Raw genomic sequence first — 18392 nt, 5'->3', positions numbered from 1 at the left:
CACGTCTCCTTTGGGGTGGAATCTCCACTTGGAGCCTTTTCATCCTTTCCCTCAGGGCTGCTCAGAGTCCCCCAGGCCCCTGGTGGTCCCTCCTGGATGGAAGTTCTTCCACAAGAAGAACAAACTAGAAGGGGAACAAACCCGTCCCTCAGTGCCCAGAGTTATGAGAGTCCTCAAAGCTCTGCAGAAAGAGGAAACTCTGAGCAGCCTGGTCCAGTGGAAGGTGTCCAGGGCGGAACTGGATGAGCTTTAAGGTCCCTTCCACCCCAAACCAGCCTGGCATTCAAGTAAAACTGGTTTGGAGATGGAAGGGGCTCTGCAGAGACCTGCAACACCCCGTCAACCAGGTTCCCTGGGAGCAGGAGCCCACCCTGTGTCCCTCCCCTATCCCTCCATGGCATCCCCCTCACCAAACTGGAAGGCAAAGCCAGGAAACCAGTAACAAACACACCTGAGCTGCTCTTGGCTCCTGGCCAGCCCAGGTGAGGCCGTGAGAGGCTGTTTGCTCATTCACAGCCCGGCCGACAATGATTTATTCATGGCGTGCTGGGGGGGCCTTTGTTTGTCACCCTGACAGCTCCCAGAGGTGGAGCAGCACATGAAGGTTAACTCAGACCCAGGTGTTTACTTTCCAAAGAGTTTGGGACAGCCAAGGAACAACAGCTGGGAAGAGGCAGCAGCGGGAAGGAGGGAGGGCTCTTGACGCTCGTGGTGTCCGGGAACCTGGGAAGAGATAACCTGGCCAAACACCTGGATCTGGCAGAGCCAGTTCTTATTTTGTGTGGGAAAAGTTGGCATTAATCAGCTCCAACAGGTGACCAATGGTTTCTAGAGACTCTTGCTGGGGCAGCTCTCTGGCCAGGTCGAAGGCTTTCATCCCCACCTCCCGGGCCTGGAATGGGACAGAAGGAACACACAGGGATTGTCAGGAATCTGCCTTTTCTCACGGGGAAATACCTGCCCAGGTTCAGTGGAGGAGTAGCCTGGAGCAGATCCAGGCTCCCTTTTCGAGGTGACCTGTACAAGCTGCTTTACAGGAGAGCCTAAAGCTGCCAGATCTCATATTTAGGATCCAGTGGTGCAGACAGAAGAGATTATTGACCCCAGCCCCCCATCCCAGATATCACCTCCCATCTAATGCAGCTCATCTGAACATTCCCAAAGCTCTTTCAGGGAAAAAAAAAACCAGTATTGACTCAGTCTGAACTAAATCCCTCATTTTCCTCAGCAAGGAACTAAATCATTTCCCTTGGTAGCTCTCCTAGGGATTAGACATTCCCACAATTATAAAGCCTTGTCTTCTTTCTAATTTGAATTTGTTTCCTGGTGTCTTCCAAACACTCCCATGGCTGTGGCTTTCTCTGAGACAATGAAGAGAACATTAATATTTCAACACAGTGTTTTGCACCATCTGTATTTTCATGTCCCAAAACACAGGCAGGAGAAACTCAGGGGTTTTGAGCTGAGTCTGAATAGAGAGGCCTGATTTCCAGATGGTTTCTGCTCAGCACTTCCTCAGAATCAGTTCTTGGTAAGGCACAGCCTGGAACCTTTGGAACTTTCAGCCAGAAAAATACAGGGGTGCGAATTCTAAACTGATTTACAGGCTGCAGTAGAGCCAACCTTGAACTCAGAGGAGCCTGGAGTGGGAGGCCCATGTCCTGCTCGCTGTGTGACACCTCACCTGATGCCTAAAGGCAGCCTGTGACAGGCAGTGACACTGCCAGGATGGCCCAGGGAAAGGATGAACATGGAACATGTGGAGAACTGCAGGACCTGCTGTGGATGGCAGAGAGCAAAACAGCTCCAGAGGGATTGTCAGCCTTGACAGGATGCAGGTCACAGAATCCCTGAGTGGTTGGCTTGGGAGAGACCTTAAAGATGATCCATTTCCACCCCTGCCACGGGCAGGGACACCTTCCACCAGCCCAGGTTGCTCCAAGCCCTGTCCAACCTTGCCTGGGACGTTCCCAGGGCTGGGGCAGCCACAGCTTCTCTGGGCACCCTGTGCCAGGGCCTCAGGGAAGAATTTCCCCGCCAGTGTCCCACCTAAGCCACTCCTTTGAAGCCACCACGTGCAGGTCTCTGAGGCAGCTCCATGCTCTGTCCCCCTCTCACGGGCTTGGGAGGTGTCCCATGGGAACGAGCATTCCAGGAGACGGAGTGACCCCCAAAAACACTTGGCCAACCCTTCCAGCCACAACTCACCTTCTCCAAATCCAGGTCCAGGTAGTGGAGCATGGCCAGGGCGTGCAGGACTCGGGCTCTTTCCTCGGGGAGCTGCTGCTTCTTCCTGACCCCCAGCAGGGCCTGCAGCACCCGCCTCGCTTCCTCCCCCTGGGCTTCAGCTGCGAGGGAATGGAAACATCCCGTGGGATGGGTGGGTTTGGGCCAGGGAACACATTCCAAACTGCCCAGTGAGCTCTTCCAGACATCAAAGCATTTCTACTACAAACATCAATACAGTCTGAAGGTGCTGAGGCCCTGGCACAGCGGTGGCTGCCCCTGGAAGTGTCCAAGGGCAGGTTGGGCTTGGAGCAACCTGGGCTAGTGGAAGGTGTCCCTGCCCATGGCAGGGGGTGGAATGGGATGAGCTTTAAGGTCCCTCCCAACCCAAAGCAGTCTGGGACTCTGTGATGCCATGATCCCAGCTCCATGCACATTCCATGCCCGTGAAGAGAACTCTTTTCATCTGTCAGTGATTGTGTTGATGAGCCTTTAGTGAGGATGTGGAGTCACAAAAACTGCAGGAGAAGAACAATTTTCCTACTCCTGTCACAACAAAGACAGTCTCCTGTAGCCCTGCCTTGGTGTGGTTCCTTCTTTGGGAACTCCTGATGGAGACAATGCCAGGAAATGGGATTCACAGAAATGTTCCTCCTAGAAGCACAGAATCCCAGACTGGTTTGGGTTGGGAGGAACCTTAAAGCTCCTTCCGTTCCACCAGACCAGGTTGCTCCAAGTCCTCTCCAATCTGGCCTTGGATACTTCCAGGGATAGAAATTCCCTTCCCTGCCAATATCCTAGTTAGCACAGATGGTAGAAAGGAGACAAAACCCACTGTCTGCTCTGGCTTCAGTGGAGCTTGGAGTAGTATCAGGCTCATTTTTAATGCTTTGGGCACATTTATGTCCCACTGAGAGACCCCCCAGCCTCTTTCCCGTGAATATTCTCCTGATAACACATCCAATCATCAGGACAGGCTCTTCCATGGAGCAGCTCTCTGCTGCTCCAGGAGAGAGCTGTAACCCCACCTAAAGGAGGGGAGGTGTCACCTTCATTATTAAAGGGAGACGAAGGAGCTGCAGAGAAATGAGAATGTTCAGGTCTCGAGTTGCACCAGGGGAGGTTTAGATCAGATATTAGGAAAAAACTTGTCATGGAAAGACATGTAAAGATTTGGAACAGGCTGTCCAGGGAGCTGGTGGAGCCATCACCTCTGGAAGTGTTCAGGAAATGTGTGGATGTGGCACTTGAGGACATGGGTTAGGGGTGAATGTGGCAGTGCTGGGGAAATGGTCGGGCTCGGTGATCTTAAAGGTCTTTTCTAATGATTCCATGATTCCATGATTCTATGGAGTGGAATCAAATCCTGAAAGGCAAAATCTTGCTGCAGTCACTGCCAAGGGTGCTGTGAAAGGGAGTGTGTGGACAGAGAGGGCAAAGCTGCTGTGCCTCTGTGGAAAACCCTCATTCCTGAAGCTGCCTTGTGGCACAGCCCACTGAACCCCAACACCCGAAACACCCGGAGCTCCCGCTGAAATCGGGCTCTGGGAATGCCACACCGACCCCAACACTGCCAACATGATCTGCAGGGTGCACAGCCTCTTCCAAACCCCACTTTCCAAGTGGTTCTGGGGCAACAGCAGCTCTTACTCATGCCGTCCTCGGCCACCTCCTCGTCGTCAGCCCACGGAGCCGCCTCGGCGCGGGCCCGGAGCCGCCGGAGCCGTCCCTGGTGCTCCTGCAGTGAGCTCAGCAGCCAGGAATGCCACAGCCTGGTCACCTGGCAGGAAGCACAGGAATTATTTCACTTGTGTGGGTACCTGGTATTCCTTGTTCTCCAAACAATGTCTCGGGCACGGCCCCTCCGCGTGCCGGCGGGTCACTGAGCCACGGATGTTCCGCGCCGGGATCGCTCCAGCTTCTCCCACACAGCCCCAGCTGGGACCTCGTTTCTCCACCTGAGCACTGATTTTAACCAAACTTGAACCAATCCAACCAAAATATTCACCAAAAGGAAACTCTGGGGGTGGATTGTGCAGCTCCCAAAGCTTTGCCTCCACAAAAATCGCTCTAAACAAACGAAAGCTCATTTCCCCTCTCCCCTCCCCCCAGTTATTAAATCAATTAGGTAATTAGATAATTCAGTTAGATAATTATCAATTAGATAATTCAGTTATTAAATCAGTTAGATAATTATTACTTTCCTCTGTTGATCAGTCCATTCTGAGAATCTTTTATCAGTGTGACTTTTCAGTGATTCCCAGCATTAATTTTAGGTGGTTTTTTGTGTCCTGCCCTTCACTGGCTTTGGAACCCCCTTGGAGACCCTCTCCCCTTTAACCTCTGGCACAGGGAATTTGAAGGCAAAGCTGCTTTTTGACAGGTATTTGGCTGCCCAGACTGAAGACATTTTAATTAACAACCCCGAGCACAGGATTAAAGTCTCCTGCTTTTAACTCGTAGAATTATTTAAGTATGAAAAGGGTTTCTGAGACTGAGCTTAAAAAGTTGTTATGGTCACCAGCATATTGATTAAAAGTTGGGAAAACATTGGAAAGAGCCCCCAAAACACCTGAGGAATGATGGATTTTGGTTCTACTAACCTCAGTGTAGAGTGAGTTTGCCACATCCACTTTATTCTGGCGGAAGAAAATGTTGGCCATGTGGAAATACCCCCCAGAGACCTCAATGGAGTCCACTCCAAAGGCAGAAGTAGCAAGATAAACCTGAAATCAATATTAAACACCAAAAAAACCAAAATAAACCCCAGAAGTTTAATGTTCATGTCAAAGCTGAACAGTTTTTCCTTATGTATTAATAAATATTGCAGGTGTTCAGGTTTTGTTATGTTGTAAGGGGTCGGTTGTACCTGGTTGGGATTGGAAAGTGTGGTGCTAAAAACTGGATTTTGGGGGTTGTGGAAAGGAAGGGGGTACTAAAAAGTTGGATTTTGGAGGGGTTATCCATAGGAGACAGATATAAAAAGCCGTATTTTGGGTTATGTAGAGGAATGAGGTATTAAAAAACTGGATTTTGGGGTTTATCATAGGAGTGAGGTACTAAAAAGGTGTGTTTTGGGGTTGATCCATAGGAATGAGGTATAAACCTCTGTATTTTGGGGCTATCCATAGGGATGAGATATCAAAAAGCTGCATCCACAGGAATGAGGTACTACAAAGGTGTTTGGGGGTTCTGTAAAGCAATGAGGAATAAAAACTGTATTTGGGGTTCTGTAAAGGATTGAGGTATCAAAAACTGTATTTGGGGGTTGTACAAATGAATGAAGTACTAAAAAGCCACATTTTGGGGCTGAGCCATAGGAATGAGGTATAAAAAGCTGTATTTGAGGGTTCTGTAAAGGAATGAGGTACCAAAAGTTGTATTTGGGGGTTGTACAAATGAATGAGGTATAAAAGCTGTATTTGGGGTTTATCCACAGGAATCAGGTCCTAAAAAGCTGCATTTGGTGTTTATCCAGAGGAATGAGGTCCTAAAAAGCTGCATTTTGGGGTTATCCATAGGAATCAGGTCCTAAAAGCTGCATTTTGGGGTTTCTCCTAAGGAATCAGGTCCTAAAAAGCTGCATTTTGGGGTTATTGACAGGAATCAGGTCCTAAAAGCTGCATTTTGGGGTTTATCCATACGAATGAGGTCCTAAAAGCTGCATTTTGGGGTTTCTCCTAAGGAATCAGGTCCTAAAAAGCTGCATTTTGGGGTTATCCATGGGAATAAAGTCCTAAAAGCTGCATTTTGGGGTTATTGACAGGAATCAGGTCCTAAAAAACTGCATTTTGGGGTTTATCCATGGGAATGAGGTCCTAAAAGCTGCATTTTTGGGTTTCTCCTAAGGAATCAGGTCCTAAAAAGCTGTATTTTGGGATTATCCATAGGAATAAGCTGCATTTTGAGGTCAATCCAAGGGAATGCAACATCCCAACGCCGCCTTTTCCTGGGCCAGGGGAACCTTTGGAACGTGTTGCCCTCGATCCAGGGCAGGTTTCCCACCTCTCCTCAGCCCTGTGCCCGTCCCACCTCTCCCAGGTGCCCCCCTGCTGCCTTCCCAGCCCTGCTGGAGCCCCTGGAGCTGGGATTGGGAAGGCACTGGTGCATTCCAGCTATTCTGAGCCGGCGTGTGACAATCAGCAGATCCTGGACACGCAGCCAAAGGTCCCAGCAGCTCCTGGGCTGCTCCAACCTGGGACAGCCACTGGCTAAGAGCAAAAAAAAACTCGTTACCTGGTGCCTTTTCAGGCAGCACATTTAGGAATCTTCAAACCAAAAAGGGTATTTTGGGGATGTCCCGAGCTTCCCTTTGTGGGAATCTTGAATTCCCAAAGGGTTTATAGCATAAGAAAAGACTGGGTTGTGTCTGTTAGAATGGAAAGGGTCTGATTCTTGGCCCTCATCCCTGCCACCCACACAAAGCCACTATCAAATTCCCCAGGAGTGGGGAGCCATCACTCGGCACAGGATAAATTTAGTCACCACGGGACAGAAATAGGATGTGGAGAAGTTCATCTGGCTTTGGAGGATCAAATGGCAGGCAAAGCATCCCCAGGAACACAGCTGGCAACCCCCACCTCCAATGTAACAAACTGTTCTTGTGGCTCAAAAGGTTGAATTGGGGAAATTCAACCCCTGGAATTGGGTGATTGAACCAGATGGTGAAAGAGTTAAATGAGGCATTAATGAAATGTTGGCTGAAGATCTGGGAAAGTAGTGAGGGAAATAACAGCCAAAATATAAATTGTCTGTGGGATAAGAGGTGACAATATGAGTTTGAGGCAGGAATGTCTGGGCACCTCAGCAAAGCTGATGGAAAAATTTAAAGGGAGAGAAGGAATGTGACAAGGACACGAGGAATGTGACAAGGAATGAGACAAGGAGTGGCTGAGGGAGCTGGGGGGGCTCAGCCTGGAGAAAAGGAGGCTCAGGGGGGACTTTTTCACTCTCTGTAACTCCCTGACAGGAGGGGGGTGCTGGGAGGGGGGTCAGGCTCTGCTCCCAGGGAACAAGGGACAGGATGAAACGGCCTCAAGTTGTGCCAGGGGAGGGTCAGGTTGGATATTAAGGAAAATTCCTTCACAGAAAGGGTGGTCAGGCATTGGCACAGGCTGTGCAGGGCAGTGGTGGAGACCCCACCCCTGGAAGTGTTCAAAAAACCCGTGGATGGGGCACTTGGGGACGTGGGTTAGTGGTGGCCCTGGTAGTGCTGGGGGAATGGTGGGACTCGCTGATCTCAGAGGGGTTTTCCAACCTCAGTGATTCCATGATTCTCTATCACCTCACAGGAGGAGGGATAACTGGTAAAACCCAGCTTTGGCTCCCACATGGACACACCAGTGCCTTAGATCCATCCAGCTCAGGTTTTTGGGATGTGAACCCTCTGGGGATCCCATATTTGCCTGCTGGGGTTTCCATATCAACCCGGGAGGAGGGAAAGGGTCAACTCCAAGGTGTTCCTGTATTTTGGGGGACTCACATCAGTGGCCAGGTGATACAAAGCCTGGTCAAGGTTTCCTTGAGCGATACAGAAGAGCCCCAGCCCACGGTGTAGCCTGGACTGGACAGTAGCAGGGCAGTCTGGGCTCTGCAGGACGACCCACTCGGCCTCAGAGAGGTACTTGGATGCCTGTCGGAGATTCCCAGTGCCTGGAATGACATGTGGAAAAAAGCAGGGAGATGAGAAGGATAAAGAGCATTTTTTTAATCTGGAAGGTCAGAGGATCCTGCCTGCTGTCCCTTTGGGTAGTTCCATGTGGAGGTGGAGTGTGGGGATTCCCCACTTCTCTCCCCTGTGCTCCTGAGCTGCCCATGTGTCCAAAGGCTCATTTACACCCAGGCTGAGGGTCAAGAGCTACAAGAGGAGCCAGAAACCACAGAATCCCAGGATGGTTTGGGTTGGAGGGACCTTAAAACTCATCTCATTCCACTCCCTGCCATGGAATAAAATTCCAGAATTCCAGGATGGTTTAGGTTGGGAAGGACCTTAAATCCCACTTAGTCCCACCCCTGCCACGGGCAGGGACACCTTCTACTAGCCCAGGTTGCTTCAAGGCCCTTTCAACTTGGTCTTGGACACTTCCAGGGCTGGGGCAGCCACAGCTTCTCTGGGCATCCTGTGCCAGGGCCTCCCCACCCTCCCAGCCAAGAATTCCTTCCCAATATCCCAGTCTAGATCAACTCTCTTTCAGCTCAAAACCATTCCCCCTTGTCCTGTCCCTCCATCCCTTGTCCCAAGTCTCTCTCCAGCTCTCTTGGAGCCACTGGAAGAGGCTCTAAGGTCTCCCTGGAGTTTCCCTTCCCCAGGCTGAACCCTCCCAGCTCTCCCAGGCTCTGCAGAGGGTTTATTGCCCTGAGTATCCCTGGGACACGTTTCCCAAACAGGTTCACTCCATGACTCTCACGCTATCACACTGCAATTACTCATAGGAATTTTTTTCCCCTGCTCTCACCACAGCATTTAGAACGAGCCCTGAGCCAGCCCCGCTCTGCCAGCAGGGCATTGTGTGTTCCTGGAATGGCAGTGATTTACATGGAGCTCTCAGCCCTTTGCCCATGGAGCAGAGCAACTCCCATGCCCTAATTTGCCATGTTTTCCAAAGCACACAAAGAGGAAAAGCTCTGCTCAGGCAGAGCAGGATTTGTGAATGGACCTGGGGTGCAACGGCCTCAAAAAAACCCTTTTTTATCTCCCTGAGATAAAAAGCACAGCCAAGCACCCTCGGGAATGTGATGCTTCAGGGAGTCATCCGAGGTCACAGAAGCAAAGAGCAGACTTTCATTCGGCTTCTCTTGTTGGAATTGGAGGAGAGGGAGCGAGAATTCCAGTTGCTTTCATTGCTTCTCTTCCCCAGCCCCACAGAAAGGGGGTGTGAGGAGGGCGTGTGTGTGTGTTTGGCACTTCCCAAATCTCCCCGCGACGTCCTTGAGGCAGAGCAGGGCACAGAGCCGGCCCTTCCCTGATAAATGGGAAAAGGAAACCAGAAACCTGACCCCCAGGAGGCCTTGCCCTTGCCAGGGGTTGGATCCAGACAATGCTCACCCGTGGAGGCCTCGGCCAGGAGGAGATAAACAGGCACCAGCTGCACGGAGCTCCAGCCGAACACGCGGGCGCTGAAGCGAAGGGCCTGCAGGGCTGCAGGGAGGGCTTCCAGGGCCTTCCCTTCCCAAAGGAACCTCTGGGCAGCACTGACAGCCACCTCCACGATGGACTTCTGCAGGGAAACACAGGCCAGGGCGGAGGGAGAGAAGGGGAGAGAGAAAAATCACAGAATCACTGGTTTGGGTTGGAGCGACCTGAAAATCTGTCTTGTTCCATCCCCTGTCATGGAATAAAATCATGGAATCCCAGACTGGTTAGGCTTGGAGGGAACTTAAGGCCCATCATGTTCCACTCCCTGCCATGGAATAAAATCATGGAATCCCAGACTGGTTTGGCTTGGAGGGACCTTAAGGCCCATCTCATTCATCCCCTGCAGTGGAATAAAATCATAGAATCCCAGACTGGTTTGGGCTGAAGGGACCTGAAAGCCCATCTCATTCCACCCCCTACCATGGAATAAAATCATAGAATCTCAGATTAGTTTGGTTGGAGGGACTTCAAAGCCCATCTCATTCCACCCCCTGCCATGGAATAAAATCATAGAATCTCAGATTAGTTTGGTTGGAGGGACCTTAAAGCCCATCTCGTTCCATCCCCTGCCATGGGCAGGGACACTTTCCACCAGCCCAAGTGGTTACAATTGCACAGCCTTCTTTTCAAATCAAGTTTTCAGACTCTAAAGCAGTGATTGTAATGCAGTTTGTGGCTGTAATTAATAGGCAGACATTAAAGCTGTCATATTAGAGCATATTAGAGCATATTAGAGCTTGGCTTCATTCCTACTCCGAGCAGGAACAGCTTTGGCCATCCCTGTAGGTCATGTGGTGTCTTCCAGGATGAAGAATCCTTTACTGCTCCTGACAAGGGCTCATAAGGCTGAGCAATAAAAGCTGTGAAGCACAGAAAATGATCATCACAAGACCAGAGCAGAGATCAGACACAGGGGCTCCGCCGGGCTCTGCCGGGAACGCGGCTGACTCAGAGGCAGTGGAGCAGCTCTGGTGGTGCCAGCTGGGCACAGCTCCGGCTGCCAGAGCTGGGGAGCCAGGGGAGAGCTCCTCACACAGAGTGCAGCTTCATCCCACCCTCTCCTGGCCAGCTCTGGGCTGGTGCTTTGGGTGCAGAGGCTGGAAACGGGTCAAAATCCCAAATCCCCCACCAGGGTTTGCAGGGCAGCAGTGGCTGGGTTGGTTGTCAGAACCTGTAAGTTATCCTGTATTTATCCATGTCTGGCTCCTCCCTGCCTTTTGCTGCTCCTGCCAGGCCACACCATTTGGCCTTTTCACCCTTTGCAGCATCTGCTGTGACCCCCAGCTCCACAAACATCTCCATCCAAATGCTGCTCCCTGCCAGGAGTGTGGATGCTGTGCCCTCACAGGGAAAAAGAGCCAGGATCCTTGGAGAACCCCAGAAAGGTTTGGATTGGGAGGGACTTAAAGCCCATCTTGTTCCACCATGGGCAGGGACACCTTCCACTAGACCAGGTTACTCCAAGCCCCATCCAGCCAGTTCCCAACACTTCTCCATCAGCTTTTCCCACCAGTGGTGTTGCAGGGAAGCTGCCTGGGAAGCAGCAGGATGGGAAGGAAGCTGCTGTGAAGCAGTGGGATATCAGGAAATCTGCCTGGGAAGCAGTGAGATGGCAGGAAAGCTGCCTGGGAACCAGTGAGATGGCAGGAAAGCTGCCTGGGAAGCAGTGGAGCTGCAGGAAAGCTTCCTGGAAAGCAGTGGAATGGCAGGAAAGCTGCTGGGAAGCAGTGGAATGGCAGGAAAGCTGCTGGGAAGCAGTGGGATGGCAGGGAAGCTGTCTGGTAAACTGCCTGGGAAGCAGTGGGGTGGCAGGGAAGCTCCCTGGGAAGCAGTGGAGCTGCAGGAAAGCTGCTGGGAAGCAGTGAGAGGCAGGAAGGCTGTTGGGAAGCAGTGGGATGAGAGGGAAGCTGTCTGGGAAGCTGTCTGGGAAGCAGTAGGATGTCAGGAAAGCTGCCTGGGAAGCAGTGGGATGGCAGGGAAGCTGCTGGAGAGCCCTGGTAAGTCAGTGAGGCCCTGACTCCCCGGGCACCACAGAAAATACCACTTCACCTCTTTATTACCTTCTGCCTCCAGCTGGGGCTAAGCTGGGCAGAGAAACCATTCCCAGAGCTCCTGGAGGCCAGGCTTTGGCATTTTGCTGAGCTCCAAGTGCTCAGAGTGAGGCAGAGAGGGTCATGCCAGAGGTGAAGGAGCAGCTCAGGGACAGGGAAGCTCCAGGACAGCCCAGGAGTGTTTCCTGGAGATCCTGGCTGAGGTAAAGAGACACTGGTTTGGATAAATGAGAGCTTCAAAGAACACAGCCCAGAGCAAGAGTCCCCTGCCAAGAGCTGGAAAACATAACAGCCATCCCTGAGCTACCAGAATATGGAGAGGGAAAAGGAAGGTTTTCCAGAGAAGCTGTGGCTGCCCCATCCCTGGAAGTGTCCAAGGCCAGGTTGGAGCAGTCTGGGCTAGTGGAAGGTGTCCCTGCCCATGGCAGGGGGTTGGAATGATGGTCTTTAAGGTCCCTCCCAACCCAAACCAGTCTGGGATTCTATGAAACCCAAACTGTATCCAGGGAGCACGTGGTGCCCAGGGGAAAGCCAGGACATGCTCGGGGCAGCAGCAGGAAAAGCTGGTGTTTCTCAGGCTGCTTTTTCCGTCTGTGCCAGGCTGGTGCAACCAGCAGGGCCCTGGTACGTGGGCACAGCCCAGATTGGCATCTGGGAGGGGCTGGAGATCGGGATCATTCCTTTTTTTACTCCTTGTCGATGGGATCATCTCTGCTTCCCAAGAGTGAACTATCTGAGACATCTGCAGAGCTGGGGGTTGGACTCTGGCACAGCTTCCAGGAGGTGGAGGAAGGGCAGGAGGCAAGAGGAGCCCTGGAGCCCTGAATATTTTCTACCACAGTTCCAAGCCTGGGGGGGACCATTCCCTTTGGCCCTGAACAGCCCTGGGGGGATCACTGGATCATTCCCTTTGACCTGAACAGCCCTGGGGGGATCATTGGATCATTCCCTTTGACCTGAACAGCCCTGGGGGAATCACTGGATCATTCCCTTTGACCTGAACAGCCCTGAGGGAATCATTGGATCATTCCCTTTGACCTGAACAGCCCTGGGGGGATCATTGGATCATTCCCTTTGACCTGAACAGCCCTAGGGGGATAATTCCCTTTGTCCCTGGCCTGGTTTCCCCCCTTTCCCCCAGCCCTGCTCATTTTGGGCTCTTTTCATGTGAGCTGCAATTAGAGGTTTCTCTGAACTGCCCCCACACAATTTCTGGGGGGGCTTGGGGAGGCCAAGGACCCCAGCTCTGCTCCAGGTGGGAGCAGGGGGTTGGGAATGTGCTCAGGGTTCAGTGCCACATCCATTATCCACTCCCACACTCCTGGTGTGCCTGGAGAAAGGAGGATTTAGGGAGGAGGGAAGGTCCCATCAGCTCAGGTCCAACCTGCAGCCGCCGTGGCTGGAGCTCTGCCGAGTTGGATCCTCTGGGATCTTTTCCCATGCCCAGGGGCTGTGGGGAGCTGACATCACAACATCACACAGGCAGGTGAGGCTCTTTTCCAAACAGAAACTTGGAATTCTGTCAGTTTGGAGGTGCTGGCTGCAGGCACTCCCAAGGCAACGTTGACAGCAGCAGATTTCTATCAACAAAGCTCTGGAACCCGGACGAGGAACAGGAATGAAACTCCTCACTCCTGGCTCCCTGCTCCTGGAGCCACCGGGCATTGGGATGTGCCCAAGCTTCCCTGTGTTCTGGCTGGGGCTGGAGCTCTGTGTTTTCTAAACAAACACCGTGCAGGAGGGGGAGAAGTGCAGCAGAAATATTCAAAAACCACCAAACCCACGGGCAGGCTCTGGGCACTGGGTTTTTCCTCTGGCTATCATGAGACTGCAGAGCTTTCCCCCTCAGCTCCAAAGGTCTTTTTTCATGGAATCCCAGACAGGTTTGTGTTGGGAGAGACCTTAAACTCATCTCATTCCACTCCCTGCCATGGACAGGAACACCTTCCACCAGCCCGGGTAATTCTAAGCCCTGTCCAACCTGGCCTTGGACACTTCCAGGGATTCAGGGGCAGCCACAGCTTCTCTGGGCAACCTGTGCCAGGGCCAAACCACCCTCCCAGGGAAGAACATTTTAAAGCATTTTGTTGGCTCTGGAAGAGGAATGTGATGCAGCCACCAGTGAGACAGGGCACTAAATAACCTCCCCCCTTTCCCAGATCCTCTCAGCCAGGCCAGGCCCAGCCTGGCTGCCCCAAACCCTGCTGGGCACAAAGGGACTTTCTCATTCTCTTCCTCTTCTCACTTCTCCCTCTCTCTGGGAGAGCTCACCAAGGGATTTCCAGTGTCTCCCTCCTTTCTTCAGAAAGAAGGAAGACAGTGTTGCAGCAAAGAAGAAAAGCAAAGTGTCCCAGCACATCCTGTTCCCAGAACCTATTTTATTTGACCAGGCTGGAGACAAAGGTCAAAGAACAGACATTGTTAAGGGTTGTTAAATGGCCCATTAAAGTCTTTCCTTCGAAGGAGACTCAGTCTGCAGTCCCTGCCTTCCCAGGCTGAGACAGGTGAACCCCAACCTAGAGCAACTCCCTCTCCTCCTCCAGCCCTTCCTGCTGGCTTTCCCTGCCCCTAATTAACCCAGCTGATTACCTTCCAGCTAATCAAGGAGCACTTCCTCCAGCTGGCACTGACGTGGCTCTTGGGATGTGTAGGGGATGATTTGAGCTGATGTAAACACAGGGTTCAATAGAGGGGGAGTTCCTTGGAACAGCTTCAAGCAGTTCTGGGTGGAAAAAATCCTGCCACACCCCCTGTGACACCGACTTTAACCTTCCCTGCAGACCTCATGAAGGATCAACTTCAGCAGAACCTGGAACTGAGGAGGTTTGGCATTTTCTGGGCCACGCTGGCCCGACACACCTTCTGTGGACTTTGCTCCACGGGCTCACGTGGGGTTTGCAGCCAGACAGGAGTTTCCAAACCAGCCTGGGAGGTCACTGCCCAGTTCCTGTAAAACCCAGAGGAATCTGCTGCCCAAAGCCTGTCACGAGCTCTCCCCAAGCAGCACTTTTGCCTTCACAGATTCTCTTTCATCCCCTAGCCTTTGGAACTGAATTTAGAATTCCTCTTTCTGGAGTCTCCCAAGAAACACAACAGCAATGAGCTGCTCAGCAAAGCCCCACACCTGGGCCAGAAACACCTATAATAATAACACAATAATAATAACAACAACTCGTGGCAAATCCCTGATGTTCTTCTCAATGGCTGGATTGTTCCTAGCTCAGTCTGCTGCCCCTTTTCTCCAGGACTAGGAGTTCTGCAATTACAGAGGAAGAATTTATTTCCAGGGGGAGGGTTTTCAGGAGCAGATGCACCTGGGTGGGGTGATTTAGCAACACGGTGGGGCAGCAGCTCCTGCCACCCCACAAACAGAGAGAGAAAGAGCTGCAAACCACCGGGGCTGGGCAGGAGCTGCACATCTGCACCTACCCCGGGGCTCCACGGGAGATAAAAGACTGCACTTAGTGGGAAAGAGAATTCCAGGGCCAAGCTGGGCAGGTAAACAAAGGGAAGGGACTTGATTTCTTTGCCCCCCCTGCTCCAGGAAAGGGGATTCCCTCCCTTCAGCCTGGAAGAAGCAGGATCCTGCACTAAGCAGGGAAATGGACCACCTGGCCAGGGAGGAGAGCCAGGATTGTGCTGCCTTAGGAAGATCAGGACTTGCAGTGAGGGCTGTGGAAAAGGCTGGAGGCTCCAGAATCACACAGAGGGTGCTTCCACTCCCCTCATTGTTGAGGCTTTGTTTGAAAAAACAACCCCCAAGTTGCAATCAGGCACCAAATCACCCAAGGAGGTGCCTGCTGCCTTTCTTGGGAGCATCCAGAGAGAGGAATTCTAAAGGGGTGAAGGCAAAAGTCCTGCTCTGCTTTAGGCAGCAGATTCCTCTCAGTTTTATAGGAATGGGCAGTGACAGCCCAGGCTGCTTTGGAAGCTCCTGTGTGGCTGAAAACCCCAGGTGAGCCTGTGGAGCCCAGTTTGTGGAGGGAGAGAAGCTGGAATTAACCTCCCTTGGAGCACTTTGAAGTGGTGTTTGCTCTGCTGCACCCACCTGCCTCCTCAGCAGCTGCTCCTTGCCGTGTGTTCTGTCTCTCTCTGAGTGGAAGCAGGGCTGGGGTGGGATGAGCAGGGGGCAGATCTTCTCGTGGATGCTGTTCCAGTCGGCCCCCTGGTGAGAGGCATCGCTGCCAAAGGGGGCACAGCCAGAGTTTTATCCATCTTGGGGATGGTGTGAGGGAAGATTATCCCCTGCTGGGCCTTCTGGACTTTCCCCACAGGAATCCCCCTCACCCCAGCCCTTGGGCTGCTCACAGGGCACATGATATTCCCAGATGGAGGCACAGCTCTGTCCTGCCAAGCCCACCTGGTGCTGGGTGTTAAAATCCTTATTTAAATCACTCCCCAAACTCCTGGTACAGTCAAATCCCTGGATTTGTGTCCCTATGGACACAAAACCCCCTCGACCAACTCAACCCAGGTCACTGGGGGAGCAGGGAATGCTCAGTTCCTGTGGGATTGCTCCAAGGGCCGTGGGGGGGGATGTTGGGGACACCCCAGAGCTCCTGGATTTGCTCCCTGTCCGATGCTGGGAGTGAGCAGGAATGTTCCAGGTGAGCAGGACCACTCCAGCTCCTGCTGCCTCCCTGCTCAGTTCCATCCAGGACCCTCTCCAGGCTCCCTGGTTCCATACCAGTCTGGTCCCTGCCTCCTGAGCTCTGTCCCAGATCTCATCCCTGCCATCCTGGCTCCATCCCTGTGTCCCAGGCCTTGTCCTGGGGCTGTCCCTGTGTCCTGAGCCTCATCCCAGGGACAATTCCTGCCTTTTGCCTGTGTCCCAGACACATCCCAGGCTTTGTCCCTGGCTCTCAGTCCTTGTCCTGGGCCTGTTCCTGCCTCCCCAGTTTCATCCTGGGCCTTCTCCCTGTGCCCTGAGCCTTGTCCTGGGCCTGTTCCTGCCTCCAGCCCCTCATCCTGGCTCTGTCCTGAGCCCTGCTGTGGGACTATCCCTGTCCCAAGCCTTGCTGTGGGACTATCCCTGTCCTGTGCCCTGTCCCAGGTCTGATTCTGCCTCTTGTGTTTCATCCTGGGCCTTCTCCCAGTGTCCTGAGCCTTATCCCAGGCTTTCTCCTCACGTCCTGAGCATTCTTCTGGGCATGTTTCTGCCTCTTGTGTCTCATCCTGGGCCTTCTCTGTGTGCCCTGAGCCCCATCCTGGGGCTGGTCCCTGACTCCTGCCATGTCCCAGGCCTGTTCCTGCTTCCTGGGCCTTCTCCCTGTGTCCTGAGCCTTATCCTGGCCTTTCTCCCCATGTCCTGTGCCTCATCCTGGGACTAGTCCTGGCCTCTTTCCCTGTCCTGTCCTGCCCCCTGGGCCTCATCCTGGCCCTTCTCCCAGTGTCCTGGGCCCCACTCCGAGGCCAGTCCCTGCCTCCTGCCCTGTCTGGGCCCGATCCTGCCTCCTGGGCTTTCTCCCTGGGTCCTGGGCCTTCTCCTGGATCTGTTCCTGCTTCCTGTGTTTCATCCTGGGCTTTTTCCCAGTGTCCTGAGCCTTATCCCAGGCTTTCCCCTCATGTCCTGAGCCTTCTCCTGGGCCTTTTCTGTGTGACCTGAGCCTTGTCCTTGGGCTGGTCCCTGACTCTTGCTTTGTCCCAGGCCTGTTCCTGCCTCCTGGGCTTTGTCCCCACCTCCAACACCTCATCCTGGGACTAGTCCTGGCCTCTTGCCCTGTCCTGTCCTTCCCCCTGGCTCCCATCCTGGCCTCTCTCCTGGTGCCCTGGGCCCCATCCTGAGGCCAATCCCTGCCTCCTGGGTGTCCTGAGCCTTCTCCCAGGCTCTCTCCCAGCGTCCTGAGCCTCGTCCTGTGCCCGTTCCTGCCTCCCGTGTCTCATCCTGAGCCTTCTCCGCGTGTCCCGAGCCCCGTCCTGGGGCTGCTCCCAGGCCCGTACCTGCCTCCTGGCGCTTCTCCCCCTCTCCCTCCCGCGTCCCATCGCTGCCTCCCGCCCTGTCCCTGTCCCCTCACCAGTAGCGGACGATGTCCCTGTCCCCTCACCAGTAGCGGACGAGGCGGCAGCGCGGGCAGAGCCGCGGGGCCGGGCGGGTCCCGCACAGTTCGCAGCGAGGCCGCCCCGCCATGGCCGGCCCGGTGCCGGGAGCGCCCCGCGTTGCCATGGCAGCGCTTCCACGGCCCGCAAAAATTCAGTTTAGGGTCAGTTTTCCCTTCCAGTTCTCTCCACCAGAAGTCTAAAAGCTGCTTTTGTGTTATGCTACGTATGCATAACATCCGTCTATGGCGTCAATTCTGTATGTAAGGTATGGGAATGTTATTTTTGTATCCTTCAAAAATCCTGAACTTCAAAAATTCCAGTCATTCTATCACCTCTCTACTTGGTTTGACTGTCTACATTTCCCTTTGATTCTTCATACTACACCAGGATTTTCCTCAAATGTAATTATACTCATTTCTTTGTGCCTTTCTGACACACTATTCCTCTACATCTTGTTAGTGAAGTCTTAATTCTGCCTCTGAGAAAGGCAGGGATCACCTGTGTTCTGTGACCTTTCATCTGAGATTAGTGATTTCAACAAAGAAATAGAGAAACTATTTCAAAGTACCTGTGGAAGTGAATGAAACAGTTTACAGTGTTTTAGTTGGGAAACTAAGACAACTGTTAGCACCTGCGGAAGAGAGTGATAAAAGCGAAAAAGGAGACGAGACAAGACTGGGTTTAGGCCTTGAACCAGGTCCAGAAGGAAGGAAACAGTGTCAAGAGTAAAACAAGCAATTCGAGGGAGGAAATGGAGTGGGACAGGTGAGGGAATCCTCGAATCTGTAATTAGGAAGTTGTCTAAATTGATGAAACCTATGCGATTCGGGGTGCGTCCTGGGGAATCCTTCCCGACACACCCGGCGCTGCAATAAACGTGTGTGTCTTTTTTGGTTGTACGTCCTCAAAACGAAGTCTGGAGAGCGTCTTCCCCGGCTTTT

The 18392-nt window shown here is 52.9% G+C and overlaps 1 protein-coding gene across 1 annotated transcript; it reads right to left on the bottom strand.

Moving 5' to 3' along the window:
• Window positions 1-516: 516 nt before the first annotated feature.
• On the bottom strand, window positions 517-17590 carry ZMYND12 (zinc finger MYND-type containing 12). Its single transcript, XM_051786128.1, has 8 exons — window positions 17457-17590; window positions 15461-15593; window positions 9272-9443; window positions 7709-7878; window positions 4830-4952; window positions 3877-4006; window positions 2209-2348; window positions 517-892 (listed from the first exon to the last, which is right to left on the bottom strand). Exons 1-8 carry the CDS (start codon window positions 17573-17575, stop codon window positions 773-775), a joined length of 1107 nt encoding a protein of 368 aa, XP_051642088.1. The 5' UTR covers window positions 17576-17590; the 3' UTR covers window positions 517-772.
• Between the last annotated feature and the right edge of the window lie 802 nt (window positions 17591-18392).

Source organism: Manacus candei, unplaced genomic scaffold (genome assembly GCF_025592945.1).
Source record: "Manacus candei isolate 608988 ecotype Guabito, Panama unplaced genomic scaffold, ASM2559294v1 h1tg000022l, whole genome shotgun sequence".
Lineage (NCBI taxonomy): Eukaryota > Metazoa > Chordata > Aves > Passeriformes > Pipridae > Manacus > Manacus candei.
This window is presented reverse-complemented; position numbering and strand designations above follow the sequence as displayed.